We start from the raw sequence: 17062 nt of genomic DNA, 5'->3' as shown, positions 1-17062 counted from the left end.
AAGCTTGGCAAGCTCTAACTTTTGACGGACGGACTGATTTTATCTATGGTTTTGGCTGCGGCAGTCAACTGTTAGGCATGTGGTGTTTGTGCAGGTCGTTCAGATGTTTTGTATAATAACACTGCAGTTCTTAAAACTCATGTCGAAACAATTTAATCAAGACTCTTAATTTTTAAGGAAATACTAATAAAATATGCACATAAACACAACATAAATAGCAAACAACATCTATATAAATCTCTGAGAGAAAACATGGATTGTTGGCAGCACTTATTTGGAAAAATATTTGGAAGAATGTATGAAGTCAAGCTGTAAATCACTTGGCTAGACGCACGATGATGATGGGCGAAAGAGTGATGGACGGGCGAAAGAGTGACGGACAGAGGCGACTGGCTATTTTTATTCCGCCTTAATGTAGCAAAATTTACTTTCTTCAGGTCATCCTCCCTTCACCGAACACCTTTATTCCAGACTCATCCTTCACTCTTAGTATATAGCTGTATATGTCCACCCAATTTCCCTTCCCTATTCCTCCAGCAGCCTTTTCATGTACATATCCCTTGGCTAGCCTTGTTTTCCTTCCCAGTTCCCACATCATCTCCATCTCTCTGCTTTCAAGATTTTCCCTTCTAGCTTTCCGGCTTCTGCAGGAAGCCTTCTACATTTACGCTTGAGTATTTGTATCTCTTTCCCGCAGTACAGTGAGTCTACTCCTTTCCCTATCCTCCTGATATTAATTGTACCACAGCCTGCTCCAGGATATTCCAGAACGTCTGCCATTTGTTGTCGAGTTCCTTCATCTCTGCCCACCGATCTTACTCTGCCTCCACTGGTCATACTAGTACCACATCCAGTTATGTGCCGGATTCTGGTTCCACCCTTACCTTCTATGTTTGTTCTTCCATCACCCCCTATTGCCAGTTAAGAGGCCTATGTCTGCTCCCATAGGTACCCCTATCTCCTCCGGTCCCTGCTCCACACAACTCCCACAAGTTGAGATCACCTTCAACAACCACCCAACAGTCTTCCCCCAACATGTCTAACCTTTCCTTTAGCATCTTTATGGCTTCCTCCTTCACTGGTGATCTGTACACTACCAGCGGGCTAGTGTTTCTTTCCTGAACCCTGATCGTAAACTCCAGCACATGGTTTCTTATCCACTCAATCTTCTCTGTCAGACCCTCTTGCAGACATACCATCAAACCTCTTCCATTTGTGTTCCTTCTAAATATCTCATACTTATCTTTCCTCATGTCTCCAACCTCAGCAATCTGTGCCATATGACTCTACCGTACTTCTGAACCTGTATACCTTTTTATATAAGCTCCTACAGTTTTATTCTTACCACTTTAATGATTTCCTCTCTTTCCTTCAGATTCCCTTCTCCTCCAAATTCTTGTACATCGTTCCTTCTGTTCCCCTACCATCAGACAATCTTCAAATCTGTTTCACGCCTCTACCTTGTACGGTACGTTTCCCAGATGGTAACCACTTCTTACAGTTACTCTGTTCCCCATCTTCCACTTGCAAAAAAATTAAAAGCATGTAGGGTTAGGTGAACAATATTAATAAAATGTATTTAATACTTAATGAAGCTGAGTTAACCTAACCCCACTTTGAAACTTTTTTTTTTTAATGCAGCAAACCTAACCGACCATTAGTCCGAATATGTAAATGTATCTCACCGAAACAATTCGGATGCGACCCTCTGCTCGATAATTACTCATTACTCACCCGTCGAGCATTTCCGCCAGATAGCAGAGCAGCTACGTTTTTAGCTGCGTCGTTCTTCTCTGCCACACACAGAACTTTCATGGTTCTGCTTTCAGTGCCTCGTCTTAAACCAGACGATGTAAAAAATCTTTTAAAAGTACTATTAAAAACATAACATTTTAATCTAGTAAATTTATTTACACTCATTTGCTGACGCAATACCACGAGACTACCTTCAGATACAATTTACTTTCAATAAAAACAGATGCTTAGTAATAAAAACTGTTTTGCGAAGTATCCATATATTCTAGTAAAAAACTGGCCCCAAAACCACATCTTTATTTTGCTTGGCGTCATTTCATTCCATTTAATCATTTAGATTTGGATACGAAACAGGAAAAATCCAAACTAATCCGCCGCCAAATAGACTGCATTATTTACAGTTTTCTCAAAAACAGAAACGAAAAAACGAAAATTCCCTTTCCATGTATTTAATTACCTCATCAGAAATATTTTTCTCTAGCTTCCATTGAAAATTTTCAATAAAATATCAGAACAAGCTACTATTTAAATATTAATTATATAATTGAAATATATTTTTAAATTATTCAACAGCAAGGCAATATGCAAACAACGTGCTTAAACGAAGGAAAATCTTTAGTACTAATTGATAAAATTTGATCACCTTTTGATCAAAACCAATACGGCGGATTTTGGCTTCTATTTCTCCGCCTTTACTTAGTAATTGTTTACAATGTTAAGCATTGTAATGTTGGCTAACTTGAAAAAAAATAATTAAAAACCTGCCAGCACATGCCATGTGTAAACAACCTTTCGATAAACAATCTAATATTTTTTGTAAGAAACCTGTCAACTATCAATAAATTGGATGTATATTGATATGTGATCGTAGAAATGGGTGGAATGAAGGTAAATACGGCATATGGTACATTAATATGGCCCTTAATTACATATAAGGTAACTTTAAGGAAACTGTGAGGTTTAAGGACTGAATAGAAAATAATTTCGGAAATTGTGGTTTTTGGTAGTTTACTCCTGCTACTTTTGTCGGCTCGGTAAATGGTCGAGTAGTATATTCATATGGGGAATTAAAATTAGTTATTTCTGATGGAAGTAATGTAGAGAAAAGGAATTAAAAAGACAGTTTTTTTTTCCTTTACATCTGCTTGCAATTAGTCTTCCTCTCTAATTAACTCTACCACTCTTCCATTTATAGACATCGAAGCAGGAGTTCTTGAGTTAGGGCTATTGTTCCAATAGTAATTTATCTTAAAATATATTAAAACAAAATTTTATATTTATTTAAATTGTTTAAGATTTTTATTTTTTTTATTTTTAGAAACTGTGCATACGAGGGGGGACCCAAAAATGATGGGAATTATAATATTGTGCATCATGTTCTTGTAGCACCAGTTTTTCGCTGGTTTCTTTACTCGGAAAGAATGCAGCAGAAACTTCACAGCAGCACATTGTTCGAGAGAATCGGCCATTCTATTCAAATCACAAGTGCACTAAAGACACTCACACAGAACTGCCAGAGAAACCACGTGTCATTTTTGGGTGACGTAGGCTGACTCAGGACAAGTCCTAGAACAGCTCCCTAACGGCAAAAACTGGCGCTACAAGTACATGATGCGCAACATTACGATTGCAGTCATTTTTGGGTTCCTCCCTCGTAGTATAGGTGTTCCTGCTTGCTTGTTAGTTATGTATTATTTTGAATATTATTTAACATTAATACTTGTAAATGAGCATTAGCCAACTCTAATGATATAAGTAGGGCCTATGCTTTACAAGTCACACAATATTATTTATAAGAAAAAAGATTGGGAACATTGGAACATAACTGTGGATGCCAGTAGCGTAGCCAGGATTTGTGTATGGGGGAGGGGGGGGGGGGGTTAAGAAGCATGGACCCCCCCCCCCCCTATTAAAGCGAGGGGTCCGGGGGTCCTCCCCCGAAAAAATTTGGATTTTAAGGTGTAAAGTAGTGCTATTTGAGCAGTTTTCGGTAATTAACTTTAAATATTGAAATGGTAAAAATATTATTAATTTTTTTATAAAAAAAATTGTTTTAGTGATGAAGTAAGAAATTAATTAAAGATATTTTAATCAATCCAAGTGCCTTGTCCACATCCACTCAAAATCATAAATCATGCTCGAAGCTTGACAATACAAAAAAAAAAAAGGAATAAAAATGGTTGGGTTTCGGTAGAACTGGCCTATTCCTGGAAACAATTAGCTTTAGCTGGAAGAGTTACCCAGTCACCACCTGCTTATAATTACCGCGCTGGTTAAATACAATAGGTGCAAGATATTTGAAAACTTGGGACCCGTCTCGGCGTCACAATCTTATAGCTTCGGCTCGCGACAGGGGTAAGGGAAGGGAAGGAGAATCGGTAGGGCTCGCTTACTCTTCTCCTCCAGTGCAGTGGCCGGTGATAGTAAGACACCCAGGCTTTTGGCTAACCTGCTTTCAGATAAGAAAAATAATGGTGGCTAATATGGTGGCCCCTGGTGGATGGCTTACTACATGCAGATTTATGCTCTTCAAAATGCTGGAATGACATCTGTATTTAAATCCAAACAGTATGAAGTGGCTACATAGCATTCTAACATATCCTTAGTGATACTAGAATGAGCACTTGTAACTTTTATTTACACAAGATTTTGGGCAGTTTTAAATCTTCAATAGTTTTTCAAATAAATTTTAATATATTTTTTTAAATATAATGTAATGAAACTACAAAGCTATGACAAGTGCCTTCATGTAAATAGTTATTTGTATGCAGAATACATTCTAACCTATAATTTGTATGTTCAAAATTGTAATTTGCCCTGTCATTTATGCACTATAGTTTTTGGTTCTTATATCTTGATCCAGGGGTATAAAGTAACTAATGCCGACCGTAGCCGTACAGTTGGAGTTGCATGTACGTCTCTACAGGAACTTATAGAAAAAGCCAGAATCAAATTTATGGTAAGTGAACACCGTACACAACATTATATTTATTTATAGCTGTAAAACTTGCAGTCATTTTTTTTCCTGTTTAGCAAAGCTGCTTCTTTTTTTTTTTTTTCCTTGTCATCAAGGTGGCAATGAGGCAACAGAGGGTGCAAACGGTTGACTTAAGTGTTCCAACAAGATGACCTTATCTGTTCTTGAACTTGTGCTGATTAATAATTAGAGATGTTAATGCTATAGAAAAAAACTTTTGGAAAGATTTTCAATCATTTACAGGAACATTTTTGGCTAAACCAAAAAAGAATTGACAAAAATTAATTTTACCAACCATTTTTTCACAACATAACAAAAGAAGAGAGCCATTGGTGGTAAAGAAAGACAAAATGTACTAAATACATACGGGCATACTTCACGGTTCGTAAAAGTTTTTTTTTACCTGTACTGTAATACAAAGGTAATGTAAAATTTTACAACTGGTATGTAAAGTGTGTAATAGAGGACTAAACACTATACACTACACCATAAAAAGATTTTACCATTATTTTAGTTTATCAACCTATCTTAAATTATATTAATCTATATCATTATTGGGAGAGGAAAAAAATTCCCACTCATCTCTAAAATCGTCTTTACAGTATTCAATCACAGCTCCAGAGATGTTATATTTTCTCATAAGAATATATTAATACATAAAATTGAAGTTACTATGTTTACAGTACAAATCATTTTGGGTGGAGGGCAAAAGGGTACTATCATGTGCAAGGTGGTGCGGTGATGAGACACTAGACTTACATTACAGGGTATTCAGGTTCGAATATTAGCCTGTTCATCTAGATTCTAGTTTTACATGGTTTCGCTGAAAAATCACTCCAGGTAAATGCTATGATTAGAATAGACTTGATTAGATAGAAAAAGCAAGTCACATTTCCCAGACTGAAAGGTTAAGTTTTTACTTAAATTTTGATGAATTTTAAAACCTGTTGATGAAATCGAATGTCTTGAGCTTGGTTGTTAAAGGGTATGCTGTACGTAATTTACAGATTTCGAAGGATGAAATTGTGAATTTGCAATTGGAAGACGGAACGTTTGTGGACGACGACAACTATTTTGAGACGCTGCCTCAGCAGACATTGCTGATCATGCTACGTCCTCAAGAGAATGCGTTAACTGGTATGTTTCTGAAGGTCAGCCGTGTTCGAGAGCGTGCTGGGTTAGTTTTGTAGTTAACAGTAATAAACTGAAATGATGTTGATAATGATATAATTTAAAGGGAAAAAAAAGTATTTTACCAGACTCAGGCGATTTCTTACAAAGTGCATAAATCAGTGGATGTATGTATTTCCCATCCAGCATATTATTCTTCAGAATAATTCAATGTTAAACAGTCATTGAACTGTCTTGACAAATCAAACAAGCCTAAAAGAGTATACAATAGTCTCGTGTATCTGACAAACAGGCCACTTTAACATCAGATAAGCAAAAATGTCAGATAATAGGGTGGTGTGAAAAAAAAACTAATTAGCTGTGGTAAAGTTGGGAGAAACAAAACAAAAGAAACACTACGCTCATGCTCATAAATTTCAGTTCTTGTTGCAGATATTTTTTTGTAGTGGGCGTGTCTGATGACATAGAATGTCGGATAAACGAAGCTCAGATAATTGAGATACTACTGTACTTGTATTATATCAACTACTAATTTTATTTACGACCTATTTAATGTGTGTCTGTGTATGTATACATTTATAGAATCTTCAATTTCAGCTTGAAATCCACCACTGGTTTTATGTTTCGTGTTAGCCACAGCTGTTAGGTTTGGCACCAATAAGGAATTTCTTCAGATTCTGCTGCATAAGTTGTTCTTGTTTGTATGAAAAACAGGTGCAGAGATCTTATACAACGCTCTGCGAGCTGTAAACCTGGACTTCTTGCAGGCTGGGCAAGAGGTGAACCAATTCTTCTCGACCAACTTGAAACACAAAGTACGGCAGTTGGCACACTTGGTAGGTGACGCGGACGGAGACGACAGAGTATTACTGAGCACCAAGACCGAAGACCCTGTTTGGTTTCAAGGTACATATCAGCAGTCACAGATATCAAATACATAGTGCTGAATAAAAAATTATTGGTAATATAATCTCATTTTCCTTTGCTTTGTAACATTAACATAGTCTTTAAAAGTGTATTTTAATTAGAGCTGGGCCGATACCAATTTCCGATTAATTATTCTGCAGATATTATCTTGCAGATCGTCACACTCAGAATCATGCTTGCTGATATTTCACACTGATCAGCTACTGTATTTACCCCCAGAAGAGTCACCTTTGTGTATGGGTCCGCAACTATAGTTTTGGACATAAAAAGCTAACATTTTAGTTGTAAATATCGCCATAGAATATTGGTCACAACGTAAATCTGTCTTCAGCAGGGTTCCGAGAAACAAGTAAAGTCTTTATGTTCCATGTCTCAGCTTATCAGCACGTAAGGTATACAGCAGTGGTGTTCCTCAGTCCTTTCTCTGTTTCTGCCTTACTTAAACACTTCGGGAAGGGGTGAGGTGGCAGTCCTGTGCCTTTTTCTCTTTCCCCTCCAAACTTTATGGCCCATCCTTTTCCCCGCTTCACGTAAAAAAAAACCTAACACTGCTTTTAAGAGAAAAAAAGTAACATACCCTCGTTCAGGTCTAATAACTGGTGGGTGTATAAAATTCAATTTCCAGAAATGTTTCTGTTTAGTGTGCTCGTTTTCCCACCACTTGCTTGGTGCAAGGTTATTTTTGTGAACAGTGTTCACGTGAATGGTGTTTAAGCCAGCGGAAATAAGCGTGTTGCCGTTGGTTTATTGACGACACGGTGTATTTTCTAGGCCTCGACACGAGAGCAAGCTCTAAAGAGCAGGTGATGTTCCGAGGAGCCCAGGATCGCATCAGAGGCTACATGTTCAAAACATGCGATGCCCTCAAGAAGTCGGAACCTTACAAAGTCAACAGAAAGGTATGTTTGCACAATACTGATGTCACAATCTTCATGTTAAGTAAATATTAACACACTTAGGGTTTGATTGTGTAAGCTTCCTCACAGACTTTAAACTTTGCTTTTGTAACATGTTTATGTAGATATTTGTTTTTTAAGTATTTGTGTAATATTTAATGTATAACCTAATCAGATCCTGATTAAAAATTTATTGAGACTGACAAAAAGATTATACACTAAACAGAATGCACAGTGCGAGAGGTTCACTGAGCTCAAAAGTATGTCTCGTAGACATCTTGACTACCTGAACCCCAGCTCCCAATTCACCACCGTCACCCCAGCTTGGCCTATAAAAATCTACATATATGGGAAAGACATTGAAATTAGGTAATATGTTTGGCAGTTGCAGTTTTTACATTAGGTACGTTTTCTCTCTGTTCAACGCTGTTTATTTAACGTTCACGCAAATGCATCGCAGGACGTATAATCAACCGACTATTGCAGGTTCGAGCTAAAATATCGGAGATGATGGACGAGATGAAGGGTTCCTTGCAGAAAGCGAAGCACTTTGGGTGTTACTTCGACCGGAGCGGGCCCGGCGACGGAGGTCACGGCGACGCGCTGCTCCGGCGACTCTGCGACGACGCCGGGACTTTCCGCTGCCAGGGCCGGTGGGACGAGAAGGACTGCCTCTACAGCAGTGGCTTGTCCACCCACGCAATCAACCCTTACTGCAGCCGGGAGGCCCGGGTGCTCTTCCAGATGTGGAATCTGGACCACAGGTACACGGTGGCGACGCCTTCCAGCACATTTCACAGGCTACGACAAAGTCTTGGCTCCAAATAACTCGTAATTTAAATCATTGAGTGGTTCAACTCAGTATTTAACAAACAAGATAAAATTCTTGAAAATTCTACATTTTGGATTTCAAATTTGGTATGAAATGCATGCTCACACAAGTAAAAATAGATATTCCAATTTTATACAAGCCAGAAACTGGTTTATTTTGGAGGTTTTCAGATTACAGTTAAAATGTTGTGAATCTGTACAACCAAGCTCGTATTGGTTTCACAGGGAATTTGGATTGTTAATATCTATGCTTAACTAGACAATGTACAGCGGAAAGTCTTTGGTCCAGCATCATATGGTCCAGCTGATTCTGTAATCAAGCAGCAATCGAGCCGCTTGCTTCCAGATTTGTTTGGATGGGCTCTGGCTGTTGACTTAGCCTGCCAGGTGGCATTGCTGGCTGGAGCAGTTTGGGTTCACCCAGAGTATTTCTTTACTGTTATTTTCATTAAAGTACACCCACCCCTAGAAGTTAAGTTGTTTGATTAGAGTGGTTTTGAAGTAATGATGCCAATAAATTACGGCATGTTTTGTCTTTTACCTGAAATTTTATTTCCGTGCATGTACAAAGACAATAAATAGTACTCGTGTAACATTAAATACAATGCAATGTGATGAATCAACAAACAATACTTTGCTTCTTTCTTAGTAGCTATTCGTTTCATTACTGCATATTTATCTCCAATGTGCCAGTGTGTTCAGCAAACGTAAATTTTACGCCATTCTGCATGTGAGCAGCAGCTTTGGAGACTAGAGAAAGAAGCTCTCAGGTTTAGTTTACCTCATGCCTACTAGGATGCACTAGTGGCAAATCATGGCGGACATGCATTTAGTAAACAATAGTGAGTGTGGGGATGATGTTAACAGGTTAAATAATCTTTCTAATAATAGAAATCATTAAGTTTATGCTTTTTGAAAATTAGATCTGAAATATCTCCTATATTAATAACAGTATTTTTTTGTAACTCTGAAATGTTGTTAGCGCATACCTAGGGTACCTAGGAATGCTCTGCCCAAACCATATTAAGTAAACAATGTGGTAGTATGTGAATTTTTAAAATTTAATTTTAGTTTGTTTAATCTCAAACGTTATTCAACTTTTATATAAATGTACTTCACGTGTATTTAGTCATGTGTCCTGAAAATTAATTTTAACGGGAGAAGTCTCTTCATAAAATTGGTAGTCAGCAGGCACACTTACCTACTTGCACACTCTTACGTAAAAAAAAAAGTATTTGATTAGCGCTGTTTTGATTAGTGCTCGGTTTTCCTTCAATGGGTGGGTGTATAGTGTTTCTAGTTTTCTAGCAGATTATATTTCACATTCTCAGGACATTTCCATAATGATTTTATGAAGATCAACGCTTATGTATTTTTTTATTCTATAGAACAGCATATTACAATTTATGCTGTGTATTCATTTATAGTTGACATTTTCATTAAAGCAATTTTGATGTTCTATGATGTAGTGAAATCACAAATCACTAATCCAGTGCGGCCGTGGTCTGGAACATGTCTACAAAGTGTGTCTCACCATGTTTCAGGATAGAACGATCACGGACGGTTATTCCAGCTATGTTGGAAGCCGCCCAACAGGCCGTGGAAGAGCAGCGCTCAGTTCGCTGGTCCTATTTCTTCCAACTGCTCTTCACACATCACAACCTTAAGTTAGTACACATAGTATGTCATGACAAGAGCGTGCACAGTGCGAAGTGTGATCCTAGCCAATACCTGATTTGATGCTGTGGGATGAACAACGAATTCACACCTCACATTTGGTTGCAGCAGCCAACCTTTGAACAGAGTAATGCTTGAATTTTCAGAGCGTCATTTTTGCCACGTAAAAATATCATGAAGATATGCAAGAGTACAGAAGTAGCTAATGAAGCTTCAAGTTTTAAAATACATAACTATTACCTGGTGTTGTTGCATCAGACAGTGAAAGGCTGTAACTACACACTTAATAGTTGTTATATGTTACAGGTATGCTTAAAAATCAGGCAAGATAAGTTAAACTCAGTTTAGAACAGGGTGTAAAAAACCCAGAAAAGTGGTTTGTTTGGTTTAAACAATGTTTTTATATTACATTAGTTATTTTGGTTCTCAGAATATTCAAATGAATATCCCGCTTTCTGCCACTCAAGTTGAACCAGAAAAGTTATAGCACCAAAGAACTGAAGTCCAGCAAATCTGCACATTGACTGAGACTAAGCTATAGAAAGGGTATTTCCCAACAGGAAGAGGATTCTCCATATAATATAGTATAGTCAGGTATTTACCACAAAATATATATTTCATTAAATAATTAATTTATGCTTTTTTACACTTTTGACTTATTACAGTCAAACCCCTATCTATAGTTTTATCAGGGGACTCAACAAAAAAATTCTGTAGATGCGGACATTCGATAAATGTGAACTTCACTCTTAGATTTTGAAAAAAATATTTCAACCTCAAAATTAGTGTCAGAAATATATCAGTTAAGTACTTGTCATTAAAGTTTAATCAGCTGAAAAAAAAAAAAAAATGGAAGCATTTTACTTAATTCAATTTACACTTGCAAAAAAAAAAAAAACACACGCCAATAAACCTACATGGAAATTAAAGTCTTTTTTCAATATCTTAAAGTCTGAAATATGTTTACTCACGTCATCAAATGTAGAGCTGTACTGAAGAAGCAGATTTTGCCAATATTTAGTTGAACCGGCATTTCTGCCGACTTCCGATACACTTGTTAATTTTCGGCCGATATTACTGAATATCCTAACCTAAAAATCCACGAGTACCCTTTTCACTGTTCGTAGTAGTACTGCATTCTTTCAGATCACATTATTTCTTCGCAACATGTGCCAACCGTACATATAAATTTTAACATGCTTTTTTCTCTCAATAATGTTCTTTAATTTTAATATGTTATAAATAAATACATTACCATCACGGTAAATATACATCTCGGTTGTTACGGTAACTACTATAGTGCAAATGTGGTAGCTATCGTGCTTCTGTAGTATTATGGTATCTACAAAGAATCTTTAGTTCTTTTTATGGTAATTATCATAAGATAACAATTGGGTTTGTACTGTAGTTATGGTACATCATCCATATTTCTTCATAAGTTGTTGTTCATTTGTCTTTTCTTCATGTTTACGTGCTCCATTACTTGGCTGCAGATTTAAGGTGATTTTTACTACTTCTGTATACAATCGTTACTGTTTTTATGACGGTTTCTGTCTAAGAAATGGTTATTTCTGCAAAATCTCTATGATTAAACGAACATCTATTATAATTTATAGTGACGGGACCACATATTTTGTACGATCAATGCGGACAAAATGATAATTCAAACATCGGTACAAGCGGACTTTTTTTAACCTTAGTTGTATGGCAATTTTGCCGGGACCGTAGAAAGTATACGATAAACACGGACAATCGATACATGCGAGTTCGATAGATAGAGGTTTGACTGTAATTTAATTTTAAAGGATAATTTAGATGGGCATAATTTACAACATATTCATATAATTTAAATGATATCTTGATTATTGTATAATTATTTGTTCCCGTATATCACAAGATACATTAATGGGGAAAAAAAAAACTATTGTTAATAGAGTGGAATTTGAAGGGGTTTATATTGATTTTTGGACTGATTTTGGCCCACCTCCAAACCTTTTTTTAAAAAAAAAAAAAAAAAAAAACAACCTTTTTCACAAAAAGCCTGTGCCAAATCATCTCCAGCTAAAAAATTACTTGTTCTATTCAAATATTAATTAATGTTATTTAGAGTAAATATGATAACGATGGGTGAGTGCAACCTCATAATCACCAAAATATAAAATGTGACATTCGTTTCAAATATGGTCGACAAAGTTTCAGTGGCCTCTTCCAGCAGAAAGAGACAGTTTAATACCGTTCTAGAATATTAGTTCTGGTGCATTACTTCACTGCTTTGTTTACCACGATACAGGAGTTGCTGGGCACCTGTGATATAAGGAGCAAAAGCAACGCAACGCAAGGCTGTGACATATGAGAGGAAGGCACGTTGCCCTTCCCGCAATGGAAAAGTTGCTTGTGCATGCGTCCCAATCGATAAAGATCGCCTGGCAGCTGGCAGAAAGGATTTAAACATCATAGAATGGAATAAGTTTTACGTCTTGTCCACTCCAAGATTAGATATAATTTAATTTAATTTAATTTAATCTATAAAAGATTATTTCTTTCAGTTGTACCATTCAGGGCAATTGTTGGAGTAAAATCATTTAAAATGAGAACAAAAAACCCAATTATCTTTTACTTCAAAGGTCTTTCAATATATCGAGTTTTACAGAATCAAGTGGAAATAAAATATTTTTTTTAATTTTCAATCGTTATATAGTTAAATCTTACTTATTCGCTTGACACAAATAATATTCAGGGTTCTTACAGGAACTTACAATTAACTTTCAAGGACTTTCCAAGGACTTTTCAAGGACTGTACAATAATTTTTCAAGGACCACAGTAAAAATAAATTATATTAGCTACATCAAATTTTTACTTAAGTAAGTGAAATTAAGTTTAGTTTCGCAACATTTCTATTTCTGCTTTTGTATTTTTAGTATGTTAAGTATGTTTTTCTACTAAATTTAATCCCTACCTAAAAACCTACGTAACATTCACACAATACCTTAGTGATTTTTATATTCTTCTAACTTCTCACATAACTGTCTGTTTACTTCAGCAAGGGATGCAGATTTTTCTTTGGCTGTTCTTCGAAGGCTGTTGGACTTTGACACCATGGTTAAACTACCGGTTGCTTCCGCCTGTTCAGAGAACCTATCAGCTGATTTTGTGAGTTCACAAATATCTGCTTCGATTCTTTGTTTCTTGGTCTTGAGTTCATCTATTTCATCTGTGATATTTTTTCGTTTTAACTTCTGCTGTTCTGTTTCTTTCTTGCGCCTTTTCTCTTCCAAAAAGCTTTACCATTTTTGGCGTGCGCTTGCTGCTGAAGCTATCAGATCATTTGTAATGTTTACATTTGAGACACCACCAACAGATGTAACATGCTGACAAATGATTCTCTGCGAAATTACTGTACGGTCATGCATGTTTTCTACTTCAATTTGCCTGTTAACTGAGAAACCTCTCTCAACAGAGGCTTGTCCATGTGACAAAATCAGCAGCATTTTCATCACACACCATAATCCTACGTAGTTGGAACTAGAGTTTGCACTACCAAATAACAATGAATCCAAACGGTCAGCTTCAGGTTTGAAATTTCGAAACTGTGATGACGAATCAAACTCCAGAATAAAATCTTTGTAAGCTGAAAGTAATGCATCGCAGTCTGTTTCTTCAACTCGCCCTGCATCTACCAAAATTTTTAATACTAATGAAAACCGGGTAGTGCAAATTTTTTGGTCATTCATTTCTCTAGGGTCCAAACAACAGGTTCCTAACAACAGAATATTGTAAAGGACACTTGTTCAACAACTTTTTCACAATTTCCAAGAGAAAATCACGACATTCCATTCGTAACTGTATAATGTCACGATCCTTGCTTACATTCTTGTGAACCAAATCTTTTACTCTATTTTCTGCAGCAAATCCTAAATAGACTTTGGTTGCTGGCAAATGGTTTTCTTTCTTTGCAACTTCAACTCTGACAAGTTTGCCACAAGAATTTGCATTCTTCATAATATCATCTTTGATAAACCTTTCCATTAGGCTTCGCAGCAATTTCAACATATCTTTCCCTAAAAATGGCAGAACTGGCTTATCAGTTTGATATGCTATCAAAAATGGTTCCACTTCTTTGGCAATTGACTGAAATACTAGCAGTTTTACAGGCGTGAGTGGGTCAGCTGCCGCTTCTTTGATGGCCATGAAAGATTTGGTGTTGGGGTTGGGAACATTTTTGTCTGTTACAGACTTTACATACTTGAGCATATGAGGCCACATTTCAATAGCACGAGCTGCAACTATCGAATTCTCTATCCACCTAACAGCACAAAATTTTAAAGGAAAAAGAGTACTACTGGTCACATTCACATAATCTTCCCTCCTAGCTGGAGAGTCCTTAAAAAGATAATACATACTTGACAAAATTCTCTCCACATCCCAGGTAGATGAAACTGATCCATACTTAAATGCACCATGAAGTATGTGTAACCCACAACTGCCAGTTTGTATCATTGTTTTATTTGTGTCTTTCTTCAGTTGATCACAAACCATGTCGTAAAATTTCCAATTGACATTTGGACCATCCATGGAGAGCTGCAGTAAAGGCATGCTGGGAAGAAAAATTTCAGAACTGAGTTTTTCATACGAACTAAACATGTCTTCTGCAGTTGCATGTCCCAAGAAACTAGAGTGCATATAGCATGAGACGACTTTGTCGGTATCCCAATATCTAATATGGTAATCCAATTGCTTCTGATGAAGTTTTCGGTTAACACTCTCGTCAAAAAGCAGAACATACGAATCTTCCTTTCGAATTTTTTCCATGAGTAAGGACCTAAAATAAGGTGCTATCCCAAAACAACACATATAGGCACACTTTGTTTCTCCCAACGAAAAGCCTTTGGCAACACTGCTATCAGGAAACATTTGTCTGAACAAGGGCCCAATATCCTCACAGGACTTGTATGAAAAATGGTTACTGCATACTTTAAGGGCCCACAGAATTTCTGCTTTTAAAGTGTCCTGGCCAGTAATAAAAGAACTAATCAGGCCTACCTGCTGATCTTGAGAATTCTGGATATCTGGTTTCACGACTGCTAAACTTGTAGATTGGCCATCTTGTGAAGGCTGTTTACCACCGAGATATACTTGTATTCCAAGTTTTGGCTTCTCACTTGCCAGAGCGACATGTTTCTTCCCACCCATATGACTCGTTAACGCAGATACACCCATGTTACTGATATCGAAAACACTACTACATAAAACACATTTGGCTTTATTTCTGTCAGTCGTTTTTTGTAGGCATTTACTGAATTTTGGGTTACGTAACCACAAATCGTTAAAAGTACAGTTTCCAGGCATTTTGAGAAAAAATGTTAACAGTATCTCTCAAGTTGCATAGGTACATAAAAACACCAAAAGCACTATCAAACACGTTGAAGGAAAATAATAAGAGAAAGTGTGAAAAAATGTAGTTTTTACATACGACAGCCGCAAAAATTAAATCAAAATGCAAACAAATAGGCTATTTGATGCAAATATCAAAGCCAGCAAAAAAATCTTTTCGCAACTCGTAGGAAGTATAAACTAAAAACGAAGTCGGAACTGATATTAAAACATTTCTAGAAATAACACTTTTCCCTTTCCAATCACTCCGACAATGCCATACAATTACAGAAGCATGTAAATCCGGAAAAAGTACAAAGAAAAACCACCATCTTGCATCTAACTTCTTTTGTTTGTACCACATTTACCATACTATACCATATTTATCCTGCATATTTTAAAAATCGATACCACAACTACCACGCGATACCACATTTACTCTTGTGTACCAAACTATATCCAATAACACAGTTACGCAAAGCATTATTACGCACCATAACCGATAAATGTCGTTGCCAATAGAACACGAGAAATTCCCAAATCCATTTTTTTTTTTTTACGAAAATTCACTCGGTTATCGTCTGTTCACGTCAAGCAAATTATATTCTCGAAATAAGAAACAAATTATGGTTTCGTATTCCTAAGCTAGGATTTTAACGATGGGAAACTAACTGGAATATTATGTTACCTGAAAATTCAAGGACTTTCCAAGGACTGGATTGAATTCAAGGACTTTTCAAGACCTTTTAAGGACATGGTAAAAGTTCCAGGACATTCCAGGACCGTACGAACCCTGAATATTAATGCTTAAAAGACATGTACAAACTTTAAAATAATGCTAATGGTACATTAACATAAACACCAGGATCATAAAATTATTTTCTAAATTTGCTGCAATTACTCAAGCCTGGCTCAATTTGTAAGAACACAACTTGCCTCAAATTAAAAAAAAAAAAGTGTTGACTAGACTCGAAGGTATTATTACTGAACTTTCCTTGGTACAAAAATTTGCAGACTTATCCATCTCTAAATATTATTGAATTAATGTGGTTTAAGTTACAGCAAAAAAAAAATTATAGTTATGAAAGTTTTGTACAAATTGCTGGATCAGTATGCATGAATTATTTATTAATCAATGAATTATATTTCTGTAAGTCACCTATTGATGCATTCAGTACATTTTATTGGTATTTTAATTTAGTTTACTTAAATTTAAGAGCAGTGTTGAAAAATAAATCTGAAATATAAGTCCATAAACATGTATGTTTAAGACAGGACAAATGTTTGTATTTGATATATTTTTTGAGAAAATAAAATTTTTCGATTATTTTAACTTGTGTTTTATTATTTGTTGGAGCAGTGTGAATTTTAAATATAAATTGAAAAGTGATGTTCATATACTATTTTAGAGACTTTGAAGGTTATTATTTATAATTCCTAATTCTAGTATTTACATAAATCTCTTATTACATGTTATAATATAGGAATAATCCATAT

The 17062-nt window shown here is 36.1% G+C and overlaps 2 protein-coding genes across 4 annotated transcripts in view; one reads left to right on the top strand and one right to left on the bottom strand.

The window, feature by feature from the left end:
- The window catches only part of LOC134538289 (DNA topoisomerase 3-alpha), a 51643-nt gene extending 49473 nt beyond the window's left edge, over positions 1–2170 (bottom strand). For both annotated transcript variants that reach the window (XM_063379466.1, XM_063379467.1), the window contains exon 1: positions 1735–2170. In XM_063379466.1, the coding sequence (XP_063235536.1) occupies positions 1735–1920 (186 nt within the window). In that variant the 5' untranslated portion in view covers positions 1921–2170. The remainder of the gene's footprint in view (positions 1–1734) is intronic.
- A 336-nt stretch (positions 2171–2506) lies between these two features.
- Positions 2507–11044, top strand: LOC134538290 (DNA fragmentation factor subunit beta). Of its 2 annotated transcripts, none has more exons than XM_063379469.1 (7): positions 2507–2643; positions 4619–4714; positions 5740–5869; positions 6578–6769; positions 7562–7689; positions 8224–8450; positions 10062–11044. In XM_063379469.1, exons 1-7 carry the CDS (start codon positions 2629–2631, stop codon positions 10255–10257), a joined length of 984 nt encoding a protein of 327 aa, XP_063235539.1. In that variant the 5' UTR covers positions 2507–2628; the 3' UTR covers positions 10258–11044. The 2 variants fall into 2 exon arrangements, with proteins under 2 accessions (XP_063235539.1, XP_063235538.1); XM_063379468.1 differs by having other exon boundaries at positions 2515–2643; positions 8173–8450; positions 10062–10257.
- The last annotated feature ends 6018 nt before the right edge of the window (positions 11045–17062 follow it).

This window comes from Bacillus rossius, chromosome 13 (assembly GCF_032445375.1).
Source record: "Bacillus rossius redtenbacheri isolate Brsri chromosome 13, Brsri_v3, whole genome shotgun sequence".
NCBI lineage: Eukaryota > Metazoa > Arthropoda > Insecta > Phasmatodea > Bacillidae > Bacillus > Bacillus rossius.
This window is presented reverse-complemented; position numbering and strand designations above follow the sequence as displayed.